Consider the following 24,628-nt stretch of genomic DNA (forward strand, 5'->3'; position numbering starts at 1 on the left):
TGCACAAAAACTAAGTTCCTCTGCTGATTAGCTAAATAGATAGCTTTTACCCTCTTTTACACTGTTCTTCATCATGTCAAACACAAATGAAGCCCATATTCAGCTGTCATGAAAACATTCCACATTTGCTTCCAAAAGTTGCAAATAATATAACTTTACAGCCTTATCATACAATTTACACAGTGAAGAAGCCTGTATTCCATTTGTTTATACTTTGAAATACGTACTAGATATTACATAGTTCGCAATTGTGGATGATATAACTCTGCATCTTCAATTACCTTCTTCAGAGCAGCTGGTCCCATACACATGAGAACCTATTGCCATAAACAAAACATCATGATCACTTCTGCCTTACATGGTTTTATAGAATGACAAAACGAACATTACAGGCAATGAAAGCTAATCAATAAGCAATATTACACTGTTAGAGCACTCACATTGGATCGTGTCTATTTCAATCTAAAATAGCTAATCAAAACTCACTTTGTCTAGTTTAGTTAATGAGTTTTAAAAGGCACACTCCATCCGATTATCTATTCTTAACTTTATAATCTTTTTTTACTCTTATTTTAATCTTTTTATCTCTTTTCTACTTTTTGTCAATTTACTTTTTTCACTTTTTGTATGTACAAAACAATAAAATAATGGATAGATTGGTGAATAGTGCAACTCCACATGTAGAGTTGCACTATTCACAAATCTACCAAAACTCTATTTTAGATTTAGGATAGATAATCCAATGGAGAGGTGTTTTTGTGAGTTTGTTATCTATTATAGATTTAGAGGGGCTTTTACATTATCCAATGTGAGTGCTCTTATGGACCTTAAACACACTTTCTTTTATGCTCCGTTTGTTTTGGTATAAAATGATTTCTGGAAAATGATTTCGACATTTTACGGTGTTTGGTAGGGGCGAAAATAATGGTCAACGAAAATCATTTTCGGTTTGACTGTAAAACCTTCTTTAATTTTTGGATAACGATTTACGGTATTAAAAACTGTAAATCGTTTTCCGAAATTAAACTCTTCGTCCTTGCACGCACGTTTGATATCCGATTGCTGGTATCCAACAATGGTTAGTCGTCGGAATCCAGGCGGCACCGGAATCCGGCAACATCCAACCACTGAAATATTGCCAGCGCCGGAATCCGGCAACATCCGACCACCGTCCCCTGCTGGATCTGGCCAAAATGGCTGGGATCCAACCGGATCCAGCCAAACATGCTCGCCGGAATTTGGCAACGGCAACCGGACGTTGCCGAGTTCCGGCGACAGTTGCATTTTCACCTTTTGTAATTTTTTGTGCGAGCAAAACGCCGAAAAAAAAATTTTGAGAAAATTTTTTTTTTGAAAATAATTTCGTCGAAAACATTTTACAACGGAAACCATTTTACGTCGAAACAAACGGAGCATTAGACAATATATTTTTTCTATAAATATGTAGTTGGGTAATAAGTTTTAAGAGAAACTTCACTTAATTCCTATAAACTTTCTTCGTTTTTGCAATCCCCCCTCAAGTTCAAAAACTCTCAATTTACTGTCTCCAACTTTTAATTTTTTTGCAATCGCACTCCTCCGTTAGGATTTAACAAAAAAATCCTAACAGAGGACGTGAAATTTATCAAAATACCCCCCTTTTTAAAAAATAAAAATAAAAATTGTAATTTAAGGGTATTTTTGTAGTTTCATAAAGTTTACAGGGGTATAAGGGTTATTTTACCCTTTGATCGTCTAATTTAACCCCAAACCCTAACGGGAATGGTGAGATTGCAAACAATTGAAAGTTTGTTACATTAATTTTAGAGTTTTGAAACTTTGGAAGGAGATTGCAAACACAGTGAAAATTTAGGGAGGTTAAGTAAAGTTTTTCCTAAGCTTTATTAAAGGCAAAACACAAAAGTGGGAAAGAACTTAATTTCCAGAGGGCAAACAAGAGAAGCACCAAACAAAAGAACATAACACAAATTCCAAAAGTTAAATAATGCAAAATAACACTAATACCAAAAGAACACTAGTCCTTGTGATCTACATAATCCTTTATGTCACAAGTCAGAGATGGAGCTGGGGCAAAGTTGGGATTTTTGAGGATAGAAGAGTTGAGAAGATAGAAGATAGAGTGGAAGTGAGTTGTGCGGGAAGAGTACGTGGCAGTTAGAGAAGTGCAGAGTGAAGGGTTGCGTGCCAACTGGTTCTTAAGCTGTGCGTTTTGGTACTCCTGGGCTAACCGGGCTAAGTAAATAAAGGCCGGATATATGGGCCGTGCTAGTGGGTGTAGTTGGGCTGCTATCCTTTTTATGTTATGGGTTAATGAGTTGTTTTGTAAGGGGTTATATATATATACATACGCTAGGGTTGATAGAGGGATATATGCTGGCATTGATTGCTTTTGTACTGGAGGTTGGCTTCCTCGAATCAGCCATCACTGTTATCCTCTTATTTCATCTTCCCCATTAATGATATTATCCTTGATTCACCGCCATTACTGAAATTGTCAGACTACTCCATTTAATTCACTCAATACCCCTACATTATAAATTGCCTTGTTCCAATTTGGTATCAGAGCCTCCAATCCTGTCTATGAAAACTCGTTATGCTGCTATGGTCGAAGATGCACATAATTTGGCTACTCTACAAAGTTAGGTGACCACCCTTCAACAAACAGAAATGGCTACTCGGGCGAAAGTGCAGAGCACCCAAGAAGCTATTGACGGTTAACCCAGATGGTCCAATTCTTGATGGACGACCGTTCACGAAACCCCGAGAAACAACCTATCACTAATACCCAACCTCCCTTAACACCCCCCCCCCCTCTCATAATCCCCCTCCTCAGACCCCTCCTCAGACCCCGCCTCACCCACCTCCCAATTCTTTTGGTGGGGAAACATCCTCCATTCCAGGAAGCTCCAGCTCCGGGGATGGCATGAAACCCAAAACGGTCCGGTTGGAATTTCCCTGTTTTGATGGGGAAGACCCGGAGACATGGTGTTGCCACGCTGAACAATTCTTTGAGATGTATGGTACTCCGGACACCCAGCGCCTCTCCATCTCAGCCTTCCACATGGATGAAAAAGCCTTGGTATGGTTCCAAGAACTCAAGGCCAGCAATGAGGTCACCACCTGAGTTGAATTTGTACGTGCAATTCAGATCTGGTTTGGCCGGGGCCCCTATGACGACCCCATGGAGACACTGTCTAAGCTGAAACAGGAGGGATCCTTGGATGACTTTAAAAACCAATTCAACATTCTGGCACTCAAGGTTCATCGCCTACCAGATGAGCATAATTTTTGAGTGGGCTCAAGAATGAAATCTGGTTGCCAGTCCGGATGTTCAATCCCAAGACCTTAGTGGAGGCTTATTCCCTCGCTCGAATCCAAGAGGAATGCTTGTCTAACCTCGCTAAGGGCCTTAGACCCCCGTGGCGCTCAACGCCATTCTCTTCGTCCAACCACAACATGAGTACTGAGTTAACTATTGGCGAGGGGAAGGGACCTCCCATCCGAGCTAACCCACTAAGTCCAAACCGGTCGAATACCAATTTCTTGGGGAGACAAGGAATCAATCAAAACAAGGCCCCTAATCAGAACCAAGCTCTGGTTCCGGTCCAAAGAATCACCCAAGCTCAAATGGAGGACCGTTGCAAAAGAGGCCTCTGCTACTCCTGCGACGCTAAGTGGACCCACGGCCATGTCTGTGCTATATCCAAGTTGTTCCTAATCGAAGCTGTCCAGAAGGAAAATAAAGGTGACGACACTCAGGCTGTTCCAGTCGAGGAAGATCCCGGAGAATTCTTCTTGGAAGAGTTTCCGGAAATCTCGTTCAATGCTATTACGGGGACACCGAACCCGAAGACCATGAGGATTGTCGGCGTTATTCGATTCCACCAAGTCGTTGTCCTCATCGACTCAGGGAGTACTCACAATTTTGTGGACTCCAGATTAGCAGTCTCCTTGGGTATTCATCCCCGGCTGCACGATGGAGTTAGGGTTCAAATTGCCAACGGCCAGGAGGTGGCCAGCCTCGGATGTAGCAGAGAGGTGGAGGTGAAGCTCCAGGGCATTGTTTTCAGGACGGATCTCTTCATCTTGCCCCTGGCGGGTTGTGACGCAGTACTGGGTATCCAGTGGCTCCGGACCTTGGGGCCCATTCTCTGGGACTTCTTAGCTCTCACTATGCAGTTTACGTGGAACGGATCTCCCTGTGTGTTACAAGGCTTGACGCAAGGGCCCGGTGTGATTTTGGAGGGTGAAGAGTCCTTTAGGCTTCCAAAAACCGAAAAAAAAAAAAAAAAAAAAAAAAAAAAAAAAAAAAAAAAAGAAAAAAAAAAAAGAAAGGGGGCTGCTTCTCCAAATATTGGGTCAATCTCCTTCTGAAGCCCAGTTGAGCTTGAGTAACCCGGCCCAAACTCCAGGCCCTATGGCAGAAATTCTGAAAGAATTTGAGACCGTTTTCAGCAAACCCAAGGGCCTACCCCCTTCTCGGGCCCACGATCATGCTATTCCCTTGCAAGATGGGGCTCAGCCCGTCTCACTACGGCCCTTCAGATACCCATATTTCGAGAAAGAAGAAATTGAAAGGATAGTCCAAGAGCTGCTCGATTCCGAGGTGATCCGACCCAGTCACAGCCCCTTCTCCTCTCCGGTCTTACTTGTTAGGAAGACCAACGGCACCTTGAGAATGTGCATGGACTACCGGGCTCTTAACAAGGTGACGGTAAAAGATAAGTTTCCAATTCCCTTAGTTGATGAATTACTAGACAAATTATGGGGATCACGGGTTTTCTCTAAGTTGGATCTAAGGTCCGGGTATCACCAAATAACGGTAGTAGAAGCTGACATTCCAAAAACCGTATTTCGTACCCATTCCGGGCACTACGAATTTTTGGTTATGCCATTCGGCCTCACCAATGCACCATCCACATTCCAAAGCTTGATGAACCACATATTTAAACTATACTTGCGGAAATTCGTCCTAGTCTTTTTTGATATTCTCATCTATAGTAAGGACATGGAATCCCCCTTAGACCACCTCTCAAAAGCTTTAACCCTTCTAAAACGACACCATTTTTTTGTCAAGATGTCTAAATGTAAATTCGGCAGCCATGAGGTGGAGTACTTGGGCCATATCATCTCAGCCCAAGGAGTTCGTGTGGATCCCGAGAAAGTTCAAGCTATGATAGACTGGCGTCTTCCCAAAAATCCCAAAGCACTTAGAGGGTTCCTAGGACTTACCGGTTATTACCAGAAGTTCATTAAGGGCTACGGGTCAATTGCTGCATCCCTAACAGCGATGTTGAGACACAATTCCTTCACATTGACTGATTCAGCCCGTGAAGCCTTTCAAGTTCTTAAGAGGGCCGTGTCCCAAACTCCTGTCTTGGCCCTTCCAAATTTCTCACAGCCCTTCCTAATCGAATGTGATGCCAGTGGAATTGGCATCGGAGCAGTCCTAATGCAGAGCAAGCCTTCTTGAGTAAATCATTAAAGGGGAAGGCACTGCACATGTCAGTTTATGAAAATGAACTATTTGCCTTGGTAACAGCAATACAAAAATGGAGATCCTACTTGTTGGGAAGGCCCTTTGTCGTTAGAACAGACCTGCAGAGCTTAAAATTTTTGCTGGAACAGAAGATCGGGACCCTATTCCAGCAAAAATGGATAACTAAACTACTGGGGTACGACTTTGTCGTAGAATACAAGAAGGGGGCAGAGAATCGGGTGGTTGATGCCCTATCCCGGAAAGAAGGGTGGGAGGAAGATGGATCACTAGCTCTCTTATCCATTTCTATAGCAGATTGGGTGGAAGAACTTAAACAGCAATTGATGTAGAACTCCAACAGCTTTGGGAGAAGTGGCAAAAAAAGAGCTCCATGCCCAGAAGTTCTCAGTTCGAGATGGGATCTTATTATACAAATAGAGGATTGTGCTAGGGTAATCCCCTCGGATCAAGGCTCAGGTCCTCCAGTTTGTCCATAATGATCCTATGGCAGGGCACTCCGGGTACGATAAAACCCTCCAGCGGGCAAGGCGAGACTTTTATTGGAAAGGTATGAGGAAGGAGATAAAGAAATTCATCCGAGTGCGCGATGTGTGCCAGCAGAACAAACACGAAAATACTCGGCCAACAGGGCTTCTACAGCCACTACCAGTGCCCAACAGAATATGAACCGACATAACTATGGACTTCATAGAAGGTCTACCCCTCTCACAAGGTCAATCTGTAATCCTTGTAGTAGTGGATAGGCTGTCCAAGTACAGTCATTTCATAGCCCTATCACATCCCTATACGACGGCAAAAGTAGCCCAGCTGTTTATACAGCATGTTTTCAAGCTACATAGGATGCCCCAGTCGATTGTCTCAGACCGGGACCCCACATTTACCAGCCAATTTTGGGGTGAACTATTCAGGCTGCAAGGAACTTCACTGAAGCTTAGCACTAGTTACCACCCACAGACCGACGGGCAGTCTGAGGTGGTTAACAAGTGTTTCGAAACTACCTACGATGCTTCACACAAGACACTCCTAAGGACTGGACCCACTAGTTGCCATGGGCCGAGTACTGGTATTACACCTCCTGGCACTCGGCCATTCGGATGACACCCTATGAGGCGGTCTACAGCGTTCGGTACTACTCGGGTGGAAGCCGTGGACGAAGTGCTTTGAAACAGAGATCAAATCATCCACCTACTCCAGCACAACATCAAACAGGCTCAACAAAGAATGGAAAAGTATGCAGATTTACGTAGAATGAAACGAGAATTTGAAGTCGGTCAAGATGTTTACCTGAGACTTCAGCCCTACCGACAGACCACCGTGGCTCACTGCCGCGCCTTAAAGCTCGCTCCAAGGTTTTATGGACCGTTCCGAGTGCTGCGCCAGGTGGGAAACTCCATTTAATTCACTCAATACCCCTGCATTATAAATTGCCTTGTTCCTCTTTCCCTGTTAGACTTATAGAGCAAACTACGACGCAATCCCAGATAAGAGATAGTCATGTTGCCCACTAGTATTAAGGGTTGGTAAATGGAGTCAGTTGTATCTGGTCCACCTGAAATACAGGAGTGCCAGCTCTCTGCAGAGAACCTCGTAAACATGACTCTCCCTCTTTCAGAAGCTTGTACACAAACCTTAGGTCGAAAGGAAAAATTATACCGATGAATACAATCCCTTTAGTGTTGAGACGTTCATATCGTGTTTGGATATGATCTCTCTTCCCAAGAATTAAAAATAACCAGAGTTCTTCTAAGGTAAAGTTCAAATGACGTTTGGAATTCATTTTTTCCAAAAGATGAGAACAAGTGAATGCATCTGATTTGGGAGTGAAGGGAAGAAAATTACTTGACCACATGCCGTGAACATCGTAAGTGTAGGTGCAAATGCAGCTAGAGTGGACAATAGTATGCTATGGCATTTTGCTAGGGGCCATAAGATTACGTGTCTATGGCTTGTTTCTTGATAAGTTTACATTTTTATTGCCTTCCTAGATAACATCTGTTAGTGCTTTGGACTAAATTTGGCGAATCACAAGAAATACCCCAAGGGTAGAGAGAGCTAGGGAGCTGAAAAGTGAGAAAACATCTTGCTGGAATTTTCAGCCAGCAACTCAAATGGTCATTCAAGGCTGATTAGTTGAGTTGTCCGATGGATTAAGATTGCTGGAAGAGAGAAGTTTGGGGCTTTGAACAATAAGTTGGAACAATGGTAGTGAAGGTATAGAACAGAGAAAACTCCAGGCTTGCATGCCTCTAATAACTAAATACTCAACATTCCATTATTAACAAAAAAAAACACTGAATTATCTCGGTGCATCACGCACGCCTTATCTACCAAAGCCTAAGAAGCTCCCAAAAGAAAGAGAGAGAAAAAATAAATAAAAAGAAAAAGAAAAGAAAAAACGATCAACAGGAAAGAGTTGGAAAAAGGCATCAAACCTCATTAGCATCTTTAAAACAACTGGACTCATCTTTTTTCGGCCAATGTACTTGCCAACATCTGCACCCACAAAAATAAAAAGAAATAAGCAGATAATTCCTAAGTACAATATCTACACAAACTTTATTTTGAAGGAAACAATAAAGGAAGCACATATAAGTCTCAAGTAAAATGGTCATCAAAACGAGACACTAGGCATAAATCAAATTATGTACAACCCACGTAAAAGCCATGAATAGATAAGCCCACTAACATTTATGTAATAATTCATCAAGGTTATAACATGTTGCTCTCTACTATAACTGTATAACACTTTGCTTGCCCTAGCAAAATTTTCCAAGATTTAGACTACAAGGCAAGAGTCAAGACTGGCTCAAGTGATCCAATCTCCATAATTTCCAACACATTTTGGGTAAGTTTCTTAAGTTTTTTATCGCAATTATTAATTTGCAAGTTGAACTTGCAAGCCATGCATGGACCATATAGCAGGGATAAAGAATTATGGGTTCTCAAGCAAACTGTTGAACTTCTTAAAGAGAAACATTGCTTCACATCATGTAACCTGTCTTTTCCAAGGCGGCGTGCTAGCTCTTCAGCCAAAGCTTGCCCTGATGTGTCACTGTCTGTTGCCAGGATAATGCGAGAAACCTAATAGGTGAAAAAAAAAACCCCTCAAAAACTTCACATCCAAACAAAATTCTATTCAAAAGACAGGCACCAAATCCACATACCTTATTAAGGCTTTCTTTGCAGTTCCATAGAAACTGATATGCAGTGTCCTAACTTCACATGCACATACATGCAAATAAAGAATACATATATTAACAAATGAACGATAAATTTCAGATACAGAATTTTCACATGAAAGAGCATATATATAATTAAATAGACTGGAAGAAATGACTCTCAACCACAATTCAAAAGAATAGAAAAACTTAACATATATTTGCAATTTCCCAAGAGGAGAAAACTCTTTACGCACTACAGTTCATTTTGCATTTTCTTCGGTAATAATACCAAATTTTCAGATGAAATAGATGTCAAAACTATAAAATAAAAAGGGCAAAAATTGAATTAGACAATATCTATTACTTGAAGAGTGATTGCCAATCACAATTCGAAATAAACAGGACATCTGAGCAACATAGATTTACAAAATCCCCGGAAGGAAACAGTTTTAACGTACTTCAGTCATTTTGCAGTTTGTTGGTTATCTATAGTGATGATTCCTGCCATTTATGACCAACAGATATAAGGGGCCCAGTCACCCTTGTGGACCACGTGGCCAAGAGAGCAGCAAAACCGCTCTTCATATGAAAATCAAGTGGTTGCATAATGCAAAATGGGAAGGCCCTACTTTGGTAAAGAAAGAAAAAATATCAACTTCCTTTCTGTTCGAGAGCCAAGAGAAGAATGCACACTGCCTGGCCTAGTTCAGTTGCTTAAAGATTGAGAGATTAGCGTCACAGAATAAGTATTTTGTGAAAATTAATTTTACATCTTCACATTATCCATTTTCTTAAATAAAATAATCAACAAAATACAGTAATTTGACAGAGGAAATTACAGATACCATTGTTTCTCCATTCTTTAAAAGCAACAAACAATTATTTTCTTTCCATAACAATATTGTAGAAATAAAATTTCTCACATTTCAGCGAGCATTCTGTCTTTTGGACAAAATTTCCTTTTTTCTTTTTTTATGAATTCTTTTGGACAATTTACCTGGTATTTTAACCCAAAAAAAAAAAATCTGTAACTGTCCCTTAGAACAGTCGAGTCCAGGGTGCACGTGCCTTTTAAAAGCCAACAGAGTATTTATGCATATTAAGATGTTTATGGGAACAGAGAATGTAAAGCTCTTATAAACTTTTATTTAGAGGTGAGACTAGGCCCACTGCTAGAAATTAATATCAGTGAAGTGTGATTACATAATTTTTACTAGTAAGGGAATTTTCTTATTCCAAACCTCTAAAGTGTATACAAGCACTTCAACATTCTTGGAGAACCACTGCTGAGGAGACAATAATCACAAGGGTTTCAAATGATGCATGTGCTGGTGGTGATTATGCTCTTCCTGCTGATTATAATCTAGGCCTATGAAATAAAAATCCTAATAGATCAAAAGTAACAAATATGGGGATTAAGATGTCTATCCAGACGACATGCACCTATATCCATATCATGCAGTTGGGAGTGAGATTCTAAATTCTTGCTAGCCTCCTCTGCAGCATTTTAGTATTAGCACAACAAACTGTATTTTTAAAAATTCATTTTTTTACATGGACAAAGATGAAATTAATTCATATTTTTGGATCCTTTTTTCTTTTTCTTTTTCTTTTTCTTTTTGGGTAATTTACAAACACAACCACCTGCAACTTCACCCTCCATCCCATTCTTATGGGTGGAGGAACTACCATTTGAGCAAGAACTCATTGGCATTATGTTGAGGAACCAAATCTACATCTAGTCCAGTAATTTAATCCAATTAGAAATAATCACAATAAATGCTTGTGAATGCTAAGCAAACATTGTGAACAATGTTAGTCCATACCAACTCTACATGGATGTTTATTTATATATATATACACACAGTTTCTTTTGTCATTGATAAGTAAGAACAATTTCTTTATAGAAGAAAAGAATGCATACACAGGATGTATACACTACATCCTCCCAAGATATTACAATCTACAATCCAAAAGAGCAATAAAATCACAAGAGTCACAATGGAACTACCTAGAGCACAGCCAATAGTACAATAAACGTAGTAAAATGGTATTACACGAGTTTCGATTAAGCTCTATGGCATCAAAGGTATGGTTATTTCTTTCCCCACAAATTGTCTACATGATACAAAGACAAATATCCCTGCAAGTCAAATCACTATCCTGAAGATCATACATAAAATATGCCAAACACCTTAGGGCCCAAAGTACACAGCCAATCATACAATAAACATAGTAAAATGGTATTAAACAAGTTTCCATTAAGCTCAATGCCATCAAAAATATATTTATTTACCGACTGACAAATTGTCTACATGATACAAAGACGAATTGCCCAGAAAATCAAATCACTCTCTTGATTATCATACATAAAATATACCAAACTCCTTAAAAAAAAAATAAATAAATAAATTGCATAACTTTTTTCTCTTGGACATAGATGCGTACCATATTATTGCTCCCTGTTAAATTAGAGATTGTTTACTTAACAAAAGACACAATGTCATCTGCTATTTACCTATAGGGGAGACATTTTTTCATGCTCCTATAAGACATCAGCAGTTTTGCGTTTAATATACCATATTATATTTATACCTATTTTTTGGTGAGTATTTACATACCTATTACACACCAAAAAAAAAAAAAAATTATATATATATATATATATATATTAAATTACACAGGAAAAGAAAAACCCAGGATAGTTGTTTGCATAAAAAGGTTTCAGCGGGCTCCAAAGAATTTTTGAATCAGTGCACACCTTTTCAAAGGATGGTAATTCTTTAGTGGAAACCTTTCCCGGGGCACCACCAGGAACACTCACACAATTGCGGAAGCCAGCTTCCTCCAGTGAAAGCTTATCCATTTCACCTTCGACCTGTACTCAACATCAAAAATAATAAAATCAGGAGCCAGAGTATGAGAGATTTGAATTGCTGTAGAAAAGCAGCCCAAAGAGGTGACAAAGGAATTACAATAATGGTTTCAGACACATCATTTATATCATCAAGACCGTATAATATCTTTTCTGTACCCTTCTCCTGCAAATCAGTAGAAAAATAGTGAAGTAGAATTCAGATCAGAATGCATCTAAATATCATTTCATAAATATGTGCATAATGGCAGACAAATAGAACTGGAACATTTACATTCAAGGAGTTTATTGTCCCATTTCAACAAAGAAAAAAAAAAGGGTATAGTAAATACATAGTGAACCAACAAGAATCAACTGATTAATCAAGATATCCTTTGCTTGAAGCCGCTATATGTTCACCTCGGTCATACTAATGCAATGTTGTCCATATATGGCAGACCAACTTCAGTACAATGCTTTGACAAATGGAACACAAAATCTAGTATTTAACGGAATATGAGCTCTCCAAGAGCCCATTTGGCATCAAATTAAAAGCTTTGATGATCCAAATCATGAGGAACTTCAGCATATGCAATCTCTATAATGCAACAGAGGCATTTGATATTATCAAAAGATACTACAAACTAATGATTTGGATGTCAGTATTTCATCATATTTGCAGATGTAAAACTCCAAGCTAAGTCTTAGCATCTTACCTGCCAAAACCTCTTTCCTATAGTTCGGTACTTGCAACCAACAAGCTGTCCATTTCGTCTGTAAGTAAAAGCAATGACATTCTGCGCATGAAAACTTCAATAGAAATTATTCATCCAAAAAGAAAAACTTCAGTACAAATTAGAAATTATCAACTTCTCACAGTTGAAGTGCTTGAGAATTAAAGCACCAAACTATAGAGGGGGGGGGGGGGGGGGGGGGGGGGGAGAGAGAGATTGAGAAGTTGTGGAGAATTTAAGACGGATTATTCATTGATGATAAAATGATATAATATATAATAGTTGTCCTAGAAGAGACGGAGGAAAAAATGCTCTACGCCATTTTTGTATGATTGAGAATACAAATAGATTGGTTCCTACTATACTAATTAATCAAATTCTGGTTGAATTAAGTTGAGATTTGTAACTAAGCTAAAAGCTCATATTGAACAATTAATATATTATGCGTGTTTTTATATACATATGTACACACCTATATGCTTACTCTTAAATCATCAATTGTTCCAAAAGATTAAGCTGATAGGAAAAGGTGAATTTAATCAATTAATTAATATTCTAATACAAATATACACACGTATATATTAGTGGGCAGTTAGGATCCACACACACACACACACATATATATATATATTAGTTGGCAGTTAGGATCCTCCTAAGATAAATGGATTAGGTTGGATGTGTTCTAAAACTTTAATTAGATGGATCATAAATGGGTAGAGGGTGATTATGAATCCCAGCCAATTATGAACTATCCAAACCTGCTCTAATCAACCCATATGCCACCCATAAATACAACTCATACTCCATCTGTCCGTATATAATAGTCTTCACTCGAAAATGCACTAGTTTTAAATGTTAGTAAAGGAAAAGCCCCCACATACCTCGATGTTTTAACTTACGAACATCACCCTTTACTATTACACTGAGAGGTGAAAAACGAGTCATATCTTATTTAATGAATATTATAGATAAAGACTATTGTGGAAACTGTAAAAAGATATTCTTACCTTTTCTGGCAATGAAAAAACATTTTGGGACAACCACAAAATGAAATAGACTAATATCTAGGGACGCTACTAGCTTAAGTATCCAATGTAACATAGTTTTGAACCTATGATCATCCATTCAAATATAAATGTTAAGTTTTAATATTTATATAATTCAGGTACCTTATCATTAGACATTTGCATAACAGCATTTCTTCGCAATGTTTCTTCTGATATCATCCGCTCACCAAAATATGCAATCAGCTGAAACAGAATAAGAGCATAAGTTAAACATCAGCAGTTGCACATAAACAGCAATATGGGAGGCAGAGAGAGAGAGAAAGAGAGAGACTAATCATGGATAAAATACCAGGAAAACACTAAGAGAACTCCTAATACAAGCTCTCAAAGCCCTTCATATATCCATGACTTGTATTTCAATGCACACAGCAAATCATGTAACATGTGTGTCCTATACACAACCTTTACCTAAGTTCTTTACAAGCAATTACACACTTCCCTTTTGTTGTTCTTCTTGGTCATTGGAGGCCTGCTAGTCTGAGTGCCAGCACAGGAGAAGACAGTTACTAGCCTTTTGATTCCAAGTTAAATGGCAAAAAAGCAGGCCAGGCATCTCCAATCATGCCAGCAAAGAGGTAAGCAGAAGCTAGTCTAAAGCCTTGGATGGAAAGTGCCAGGGAAGACAGGATATCAGGTCCAGATGAGGGACTGAATCATCAATGTCAGGGATATAAGCTAATGCACTCTTTGTCCTTCGATAGTCTAGATCCCCTAGAAGTGGAACAAGCGAGAAAAATAAAATGCTAGCACTCTGGCAAGTAAAGGACAATAGAGATTCCACTTCTAAGATATAATAGACCGCTTTCTAATGAGGAGAAATTGAGGAAGGATGCAGTTACAGTTGAGCTGGAGAAGACTAATCTTTTGGAGGAGGTGAGCCGGAGGCAAAAGTTGAGGGCATTATGGTGAAGAGAGGGAGATAAAAATACCTAGTTTTTCCATCGGGTCGTGAACTATAAATAGAAACTGTAACAAGATAGAGAACTTGGTTATTAATGGTGTTTTTGTCTTATATACGTCCTGTGTACATGGGTTGCCTCTTGCGCTTTTTAGTAAATTTGCTTTACTTTGTAAAAAAAAAAATTAAAGATATTATTTATGGTGAATAGGAGTAAACCATTTCTCCAGGTATATGTAAAATAAAAACAGAGGTGACTATCCTTAGCATTCATAGGCCAGTTACCTCACTTGTGAATGGTAATAGCAAAGCACAAAGTTTGAAACCAAGCTATGTGAAAGGGAGGAGCTGGTAAACCTAATGACATTGAATGTATAATTAAATGAAGTACGGCAAATGGTATTTATGATCAATACAAACGAGTGCTTGCCTAAATATCTAACCATCTCATTGCTTGATCTCATTGAGATGGTCCATAATTATAAGGTGGAGCTTCTGGCATGAGCAGAGATAACTTGCTTGATGCCAACAGTCATCGAAACCATATGATACATCATACATGATAATGTCATTCAACTCATATCAAACCAGTTTATAATTAACGTATTATTACAATAAACATAGTGGCTTGAATGATGCAGTATAATATACAGCAAGTCAACCCAGTCAATTTCTAGGAGACTGATTTGCTTATAACCCGAAATTTTCCCCAAATTTATGCTTATTAAATGAAAAGGGAGACATGTAAAATACTTATCAAACCTTTCAAAGTCAAACTATTCTATAAGGGTTTCCCTTGTGCATTGATCGGCATTTGCCAGGCTCTCTTCTTTATTGAAATAATCTTAGATTGTTATACTCACTACCGATGTTTGAGAAAATCTAAATAGTTCGAGTAATTGGCCATTAAATGTCACTTTTACTGCTTATGTGTAGTGTTCTTTTGGGGAAGTGGCTTTGGCGCTATGCTTATGAGAGAGACGCCTTATGAAGGATGATTGTGGATTTTATATATGGCAGTACATGAGGTGGGTGGTGTTCAAATGAGGTTCACTGCACATTGTAAGGATGCGTGGGTGGCAAATCATGTGTAGTTCCAAAATGGAAATACTCATTGGAATATATTCTTTATCAGACCAGTGCATATGATTGGGGGAAGAGGTAGTGGTCTCTTCTTTCTTTGACATGTTGTACTCTCACATAGGAAGGCAACGAGGTAAGGAGAGAATTTGTTGGATCCCTTCCACAAGGAAAAAGCTTGAAGTTAAGTCTTACTATCATGTGTTATCTGTTCATGTAAGTTCTCATTTTCCTTAGAAGAGTATTTAGAAAGTTAAGGCTCCTTCAAGAGTTGCGTTCTTTAAGTGGACGGCGGCCTTGGGAAAAATCTTGACTTTGGATAACTTAAGGAAAAGGAATGTTATTGTGGTGGATTAGTGCTACATGTGCAAGAAAAGTGGAAAATCTATTGATGACCTCCTTCATTGTGAGATTGCAAGAGAATTCCTTTTTTTTTTTAATAAGTAATCGACACAAATCATTAAAAGCGTAAGGCCCCCCTAAGGAAACACCTAACTAGAACAAACGAGGAAAAAAAAAAAAAAAAAAAATCACTATAACTAATCGTCAAATGAGATACATAAGTTGTTGTCCACATATACAAAGTCTTGAAGAATAATGACTTAATCTCTTCCAATGTCCTCTCCCGACCCTCAAAACTTCTGTCATTCATTTCCCTTCATAAACACCATAAAAGGCACGTGTTCTCTTTAGCCTTTCAGAGCGTTTGGGGTGGGGTTATGGAATAATATTAAGAAGGGTTAGCGGATATTTTTGTATCATACTAGATTTGAGGTAAGAGATGGCTCCAAGATTAGATTTTGGCATGATCAATGATATGGGATATGGCCCTTAAGAAGGCATTTTCCAAATTTATTTAGTATTGCCTGCAAAAAGGATGCCTCTGTTGCAACTCACTTGGAGTTTTTTGGTGGTTCCAAATAGTGGAATGTAAGCTTTGTTAGAACAATTCGTGATTGGGAGATAGATATATTTGCCTCTTTCTTCAAGGTGTTGTATTCAGCTAGAGTGAGACGAGAAAATGAAGATAAGATGTGGTGGGTCCCCTCCAAAAGAGGGTTGTTCAAGGTTAGGGATATAAATAAACTAGTCCGTTCGCTAACCCGCTCGATACCTGCTCGGTTTAGCCCGATCCGAACTCGAGCTCAATACTGTAGAAACTTGATCGTTACTGTAGAAACCCGCTCGATTAGTAAGTGATACATACCCGACTCGCCCGACAAAACTCAATAGGGGCTCGCGAGCTCAACTCGTTTAAAGCTCGACCGGATCGCTCGTCCGACTTGTTAGCTCGTTCATATCTTACATATATATTAGTGAAAATAGTAAATATAGTATAATATATATAGTATTACATATTAATTATAATACTTTGATAACATTATTTAGTATGTTAAATTAACATGTTAAGTTATTAATAGTTAGTATATAACAATATATAGTTAGCATATAAGTGCATATATATATAAACACATATATCACATCACACATGGTTAACAATAGTTATATATTATACTTATATTATAGTTACTTAGTTATATAGAATATATTAGACTTACTATTTGTTCACATTATACATATATCATAGTTTATACTCTCTAGTTATATATAATAATATATTGTTAATTTGTTACTTATAAACTATAGTTATATACTATATTTTATAATATACCTTATATAGTTACATATTATATATTTATGTTATTAATAAATGCATGCAGGTTGTTCATAAACTTGGGCTTGAATTCTGCTTTGATCACTCATTAAAAAATTTAATAGTCTACATCAAGCTCTAGTTGAGCCGAGCTTGTCGAGTAACCCGGCTCGGCTCGAATGTCATTTTCAACGAACTCGAGCTTGAGCTCGAGCTCGCCCGAGTTTTAAACGAGCCGAGCTCGAGCTCGCCCGAGTTTTAAACGAGCCGAGCTTGAACATGCAATTTATAGCTCGGCTCGAATTCGAGCTCGACTATTTAGGCTCGACTCATAAACGAGTCAATCTTGAAATCTTCAAACTCGACTCAGCTCGGCTCGATTACATCCCTATTCAAGGTTAAAAGTTTCTATTGCTCCTTGGTTTGTAGTGAAGGATGCCACTTCCCTTCGAAAAGTGTGTGGTAGATTAAGGCTCCTTTGAGGGCAGCACACCCTTGCCAACTTGCCTATGCATTGCATGTCCCTCTTTCCTTTCCCGGCAAGTGTTGCAAACGGTATTGAGAATCTCTAGCGTGATTTCTTATGGGTGGACCAGGTGAAGAGTTCAAACATTATCTAGTTAGCTAGCCCAAGGTTTGCTCGCAGCTCTCTAAGGGAGGGTTCGGAATTTGGAACTTGCTGGTGTTCAATCGTGCTACCTTAGGTAAATGGCTTTATCGCTATGTGATTGTTGGAAGTCCATCAACAAGCATACAAATTGACTACATGCCTAGGCATAACCCTATCACCCTTGGATAAGTACATCATTTTCCAACGAGCCAACCGATGCTCTATCTTCTCAATAAAATCATCCCAAATATGCTTGGCCTTATAGGGGTAGGCCGAGGTACTTCACCGGCAAAGAGGAAACCCACAACCTATAATTCCAGTTAGCCTTTCCACATGTTCAACATTTCCCACAAGAATCGGTTCTAAGTTAGCCAAGTTAATCTTTAAGCCCGAAGCAACTTCAAAGCAAATGAATAAGCAAAGCAAACGACGAAGATGAACTAGATTAGCACCACAAAGAATCAAAGTATCATCAACAAACAGAAGGTGAGAGAAAACAAACCCACCAATGTTACCCACTGTGAAACCAAACAACAACCCCCCACTCATGGCTGTAGAAATCATTCAATGCCTCCATCACAAGGACAAACAACAAGGGGGGACAAGGGATCTCCTTGTCACAAACCACGGGAAGTACTGAAAAAATATGTTGAAGTGCCGTTCACCAAAACCAAGAAGCATATCGAAGAAATGCAATGAGCTATCCAAGAGCACAATTTCCCCCAAAAACCACACCTCCTCAGAATATACAATGGCAAGTTTCAAATTTTATTTTTTATAAGTAAAGTTGCAACTTTATTGAAAAAGCATAAGGCGCCCCTACGTACACAGGCTGTATACAATAGAACTCTTACAAACCTAGAACCAAAAAAACAACAAAACGACCCATCAAACCGTCCCAGCCAGAAAGCACCCACAACAGCCAAAACCCACGTGAGACCCAAATCCCAAAAGACAATTGAAGCCCCCGTCAAAACCGTCCTTGAAAACACCTAAACCTGCCCCCAAAAGCACCCCAACCCAACAAACCCCCAAAACCCACTAGAAACCCCGAACAACCTTCCCAAAAAACACATACACATACCCAAAACCATGTGAGAGACCCAAAACCCAAGCCAACAGAAGCCGAAATACAAAGCAAACCCAAAAGAATGCAACGGCGGTGGTGCGTGGCGACCACATGCACCGGAGCGGCGCATGCGTCCACGCTTTGTAGCAGTGCAAAATCTACAAGAGAAGCCACTAGAGAGGCGCGTCAGAAGCCCCCTAGGCCACTCGCGCCAAAACGGAGCTTGACGGCTACCCGCAGCTACACCAACGACGGGGTAGAGCCAGAACACGACGAAGAGTCCCCCAGTGAAGCATGTGCATGGAGAGGAGGTCCCAAACACCGTAGATCTACAACACAAGACGCGAAAGAACCAATCAACCACCACATTGGCGCGGCGGCCATCCACAGAACCAACGTCAACTGTTAAGATCAGAACAAGCCGGCAAGGCCTCGAGGGCGCGTGCACGCGAAAAACGACCCAACCACCGTAGATCTACTCCAAAGAAGTAGAGAAACCCAAAACTAAAAGACCAAATAGAAGAAAAAACACTAGAGCACCTAGACTATATGAGGACCAGATGAGGAGGGAGGGAGGAGGGAGCCTCTCCTCCATCCTCACTCCACGTTATTAGAGAAGAGACCTAAGGGTTTTTTGTTGAGAGGGAGACGAGAGGGAGGAAGTCTCAATTAACATGATCATAAGCTTTTTCTCAATCCATTTTGCATATAACACCCAGTTCACCAAATCTTAATCCACTATCAAGGCATTCATTGGCAATAAGAACAAGATCTAGGATTTGCCTACCTCTTATGAATGCATTCTTCGACTTGGAGATGATCTTCTCCAAAACCAATCTTAAGCCTGTTGCTAAAATCTAAGCAATAATTTTGTAAATCCACACCCCCCCCCTGCGGGCGAAACTCCTTCAGATCGACAACCCCTAGAATCTTAGGAATAAGAGCAATAAAAAAAGCATTAAGGCTCCTCTCAAACTTACTTTTAGCATGGAAGTCACGGAAAAGCAAGAGAATTATTATTTTTTTATAAGTAATGTCATTTCATTAATAAAACACACAGGGGCACAACCCTAGCACACAGGGAATATACAAGAGAACCTCTAATAGGAAAGAACATAAAATAAATTAAAAAAATCTGCATAAGTAAAAACACTCAAGCTATGATGTGCCGCTATCCATGTATATAACGTGTTAAGCAAACGTTTTCATATCGTTGTCTCTACATCTTCAAAGTACTGAGCATTCCGCTCCCGCCAAAGACACAACATTAAACACAGCGGAGCTAACTGCCAAACTTCCCTAACTGGACCAAAACCAAATGAATCGCCCCAACTAGGCAACAATTCCAGCACCCTTCGTGGATCACCCACTCCACCCCAAACAAAGTAAGACTGTAACTCCCATAGATAGTGAGCAACTTCATAATGAAGTAACAGATTTTCAATGGACTCCCCACTCTTCTTCTTTTTCTTTTCTTTTCTTTTTTGATACAGGGTGTCCCACGATTTTTAAGCCGTGGAGTAATCCCTAGCTCAATGTCCAACGCCACTACAGGCATTAGGACTCCCCACTCTTCTAACACGTACAACACTACTAAACCACCACAACATTCCTCTTTTGCAAATTACCATGTCAAAATTTTTCCTAATGTTGTTGTCCATACAAAGAATGCTACCCTCGTCGGAGCCTTTACATGCCAAATACTATTCCAAGGAAATAAAGGGCAATCTTGTCTAATTAACACTTCATAAAAGGACTTCACTTCAAATTGCCCCTTTTGGAGAGGCTCCAAACTAACCTATCATCCTCTCCGTGTTGAACCAAAATAGAATATAGCCACTCGAAGAAGGAGAGTACCATCTCCACCTCCCAATCATGGATTGATCGCGTAAAGATGACATTCCACTGGGTAACTTCATCTTGAGAAGACAAATTATCTGCCACCCTCGCATTTTTATGCCTAGCAATACTAAACAGAACTGGATAGCATAGCTTCAATGATCTATCCCCATACCAAAGGTCATGCCAGAAAGTTACTTGAGACCCAACCCCCACCTCAAATCGAACAAATTTGTGAAACTTATCCCACCCCCTTCTAAATATTTCCACACCCCCACTCCAAAAGTACCCAAAATCTCTTTAGAACACCAACCAACCCTTAAACTCTCAAATTTATCTTCAATCACCAATCTCCATAGTACGCTTTTCCATTTGTTTGGTGTTGTTTGTGTTATGCCTAGAAGAATGAGAGAGATGTTGGTGAATAAGAGAGGAAAAATGGGAAGCCGTAATGCCATGCAAGTTTGGAGGTTGGCCCCTTTGTATTTAGAGCATATTTGGGATTGTGTGGAAAATAAAGCTTTTGTCTATAGAAAAAGTCTAAAAGAACTTTTTAGAAAAAGCATCATTTTCAAGCTTCCTCCAAAATGTGTTTTGTGCTTTTTCAGAACAAAAAATTCAAAAAATAGTTTTTTAAGTTTTTTACCAAACGAACATATTTTTGCTTGGCACATTTTTTTAAGTACTAAAAGTATTTTTTATGCTCCTGAAGGCAATCCCAAACAGGCTCTTAATGTGGTGTATTTGGCAAGAGCGGAATACAAAGAGCTTTGAAGATCAAAAGACTTCGACGATAAAGCTGAAAAATATGTTGTTCTAATCCCTCTACGCATGGATAGCAGCGTTCCATTGCTTGCATGTTTTCAATTTTTCTAAGTTTTTGCATTTTTGTTCCTCATTTTATATATATATATATATATATATATATATATATAATTTGATGAGGGCCATGGCTTCAAAATTAGATTCTGGCATGACGTACATTGTGACGATCAAGACCTCATGATAGCTTTTCTGGACTTGTTCAGTATTGCTCGTTTTAAGGAAGCTGTTGTGACAGACCATTTGGAGCTTTCTAATGCCTCTTATTAGAAAAATGTTAACTTTCTTAGAGCAGCTCACAAATAGGAGGTGGATCCTCAAGATAGCTTTTCTGGACTTGTTCAGTATTGCTTGTTTCAAGGAAGCTACCGTTACAAACCATTTGGAGCTTTCTATTAGCCTCTTATCAGTAAAATGTTAACTTTCTTGCGCACGAATGGAAGGTGGATCTTTTTACCTCATTCTTCAATTTTTTGTATTCTTTCAAATTGAGACGAGGTGATGAAGATAAGCTTTGTTAGGTACCTTCCAAGCGAGGGTTGTTCGATGCCAGATCATATTACAATGCTCTTGTTGCCCATAATAGTACTTATTTCCCTTGGAAGAGTATTTGGCGGAATAAGGTTTCTTTGAGAGTAATGATCTTTGTTTGGTTAGCCACATTAGGGAAGATCATCACCATGGACAATCTAAGAAAGTGGCATGTCATTGTGCTTGATTGGTACTGCATGTGCAAGAAAAGTGGGGAATCAATGGATCATCTACTCTATTGTGAGATTGCTGGTACTCTTTGGAAAACTATTCTTAGCAGTGTAGGGCTAGCTTGAGTTATACCTAGTTGGATGGTAGGCTTCAATTTAATGCAATTTGGAAGATGATATTGTCTTTAGAGGAAAAGAAATGATCGGGGCTTTAAGAACCGTGAGGCGAAATTGGTGGACCTAAAGACTTTATTCTTTAAGACACTTTACCATTGAGTTGTTGCCTTTGATTTTAATATTTCTAACTTTCATGTTTTTCTACATCTCCTTTCTTCTTCTAATTAGGTGTCTCTCTTGTATACATCATGTGTACTTGAGTTGAGCATTTGCTCTTTTTAATGAATTTGCAATTACTTATTCAAAAAAGTATTCTTTTTCTTCTTCCTAAAATGCAAGAGAAGTGGTAAGAGAAAGAAAGAAGTTAATTCTAAGTCAGATCTTGTACGTGTATTAACGATAAAAGAGTAAAATGTTGAGGTTGAAGGGAAGTTATTCCAACGTGTAAATGATTCCATTAATACGGATAAAATATAATTTCCTGTGGGTGCTGGAAATAGCCATGGCAAGGAAATGTTCATGCTTTAAGATATAATTTTTGCAGAATACCAGTTGAAATAGATTGAATAGTCCAGAAACTAGTTTTGTCAATTTTGGATGACATAATGCAATGAAATGTTATATTTGTTAAGAACTAGTTCAGCAATTACCCAATAATTCTAAGCCTGATCTCCCTTGTACTTTAACAGCAACCCTAGTCACTAAAAACGGAACTCTACCTTTACCAACATTTCAAACCACATGCCCTGAAAAGATCTCTACTTTGATTCTTGATAATAATACATTCAAAGAAACACGTAATTGGATGAAGAGTTCTTATAAATGAAGCATATGTAAAATAATAATCAAAGTACCTTGGCACCTAATGGTTCTAAACCTAGACTTTCCTCTGACATTTGTTCAACGGACTTTACTTTTTTGGTGACTCCATTATATGCTGCCATGCTGTCTGCAAAAGACTAAAACCAAACCAAGAAAAAAAAAAAAAACAATTTGCTTAGTTTTTCTCGTTTTGCATAGGAAATACGTAAGTTGATGCCTATAATATTTTTACCTGGCCTGCCCATCCACATTCAGTGTGAAAACACCTCCACATCGCCAAACTCCTACAAGATTCAACCACAGACGCATCAAGGCCTAATTCCACAACCCACTACCATATACGTATGCATATCAGCAAGTAGGAGAAGCAGCTCACCCATCTTGGATGATATGAAGGGATAAACTCCTCACCATTGACTGTCCACCTTTGCACTATGTTACCGAAGAACAGAATATTCAAAAACATTGAATAGATTTATTATATACCAAAGTAGCAAAGACTATATATGGATAACCAAAAGTTATATACAATAAAGGAACATACAGTGTGCCAGCAAAATGATTTAGATGTGCAAAAACGTATTAACAGAGCTGTAAACGAGAGGAGAAACCTTGGGGCAAAACAATTGATGGTACCGTCCAGGCGTAACAAAATCGCCGCATTTGATACCAAGAACCTCCATTTTCTCCTTTACCACTCTCACTTTAGCCAAATCATCAGTTTTCACTCCTATTTTCTCCACATTCGCTTCATGAAAGGATCAATTAAAATTGTAATTTGCTCCACATTAGCTCCAAGACAACCCAAATTTTCAATTAAAATAATTGAAAAAATAAACAACAGGAAGACATTAAAGGGAGAGTTTTTGCCTTCAAGTTGGATTCAACATCTTAGGTAATTTAGAAAATGATAAGTGCAAAAATAGCAACAGCTAATATATCCTTTCATGTAACTCTGTTATTTCTCACTGCCCTTTCTGGTTGTCTAGAAAATGCGGGTAAAGAATGCAACGTCTAACTTCTGAAATAACATCAAATTGCAATATACGGAAACCCCAAAGACAAACATGGTTACTTCACCAGGCAAATCATAAATAATCCAAGCTTAGTTCAGCCAACGTCTTACTAACTGGAAACATATATGAAAACAAAAACAAAAGCAGCATAAAAAAATAAAAAATAAAAAAATAAAAAAAAAAAGGCGGTAAAATCAGTGTAAGGGATAAGTGGATGGTTAAAAAGGTTGATTAAAGTTTAAAGCAACCAAACAGGGGTATAGTATAGTATAGTCTAAAAAGTGTTTGGTGAGGCAAGGCAGTACCTGGTGGAGTGGTATGAGAGAGAAAGCGAGCCCAAACACGGCCTAATCTGGTGGGAGAGGCAGAGGGGGAGGAACCAAGCAGGTGCTTGGAAGAGAAGAAAATGTCGGGAGGACGAAAAAGACAACGGTGAATGAGTGCCATTTTTCCTAAACTCTTAACTTCGGCAGACACTTGGAGAGAAGAGCCAGACACGGTCTTATCTCTCCCTCCTCATTCTCTTCTGAAGCCAAGGCCCAAGGGGGTGATTTTTATTGTTTTTTATTTATTTTTTTCTTTTTTAAGAATAAGGCGATGGGCTTTAAAGGTCAGAATATCGTATAGTCACCTATTCACCGTCTACCGACGTCCCTTATCAAACCGCCGTCAACTTTCGGAGTT

General features: G+C 38.9%; 1 protein-coding gene across 1 annotated transcript; it reads right to left on the minus strand.

Moving 5' to 3' along the window:
- LOC133868546 (primase homolog protein) lies at window positions 1-24,490 on the minus strand. The gene is made up of 13 exons (XM_062305470.1): window positions 24,250-24,490; window positions 23,540-23,676; window positions 23,305-23,360; window positions 23,161-23,212; window positions 22,961-23,065; window positions 13,419-13,499; window positions 12,232-12,312; window positions 11,637-11,702; window positions 11,423-11,539; window positions 8,665-8,712; window positions 8,496-8,581; window positions 7,933-7,993; window positions 1-317 (listed from the first exon to the last, which is right to left on the minus strand). The coding sequence occupies exons 1-13, from the start codon at window positions 24,389-24,391 to the stop codon at window positions 234-236; spliced, it is 1,116 nt and encodes a 371-aa protein (XP_062161454.1). The 5' UTR covers window positions 24,392-24,490; the 3' UTR covers window positions 1-233.
- Between the last annotated feature and the right edge of the window lie 138 nt (window positions 24,491-24,628).

The sequence above is a fragment of the Alnus glutinosa genome, chromosome 5 (assembly GCF_958979055.1).
Source record: "Alnus glutinosa chromosome 5, dhAlnGlut1.1, whole genome shotgun sequence".
In the NCBI taxonomy this organism is placed as follows: domain Eukaryota; kingdom Viridiplantae; phylum Streptophyta; class Magnoliopsida; order Fagales; family Betulaceae; genus Alnus; species Alnus glutinosa.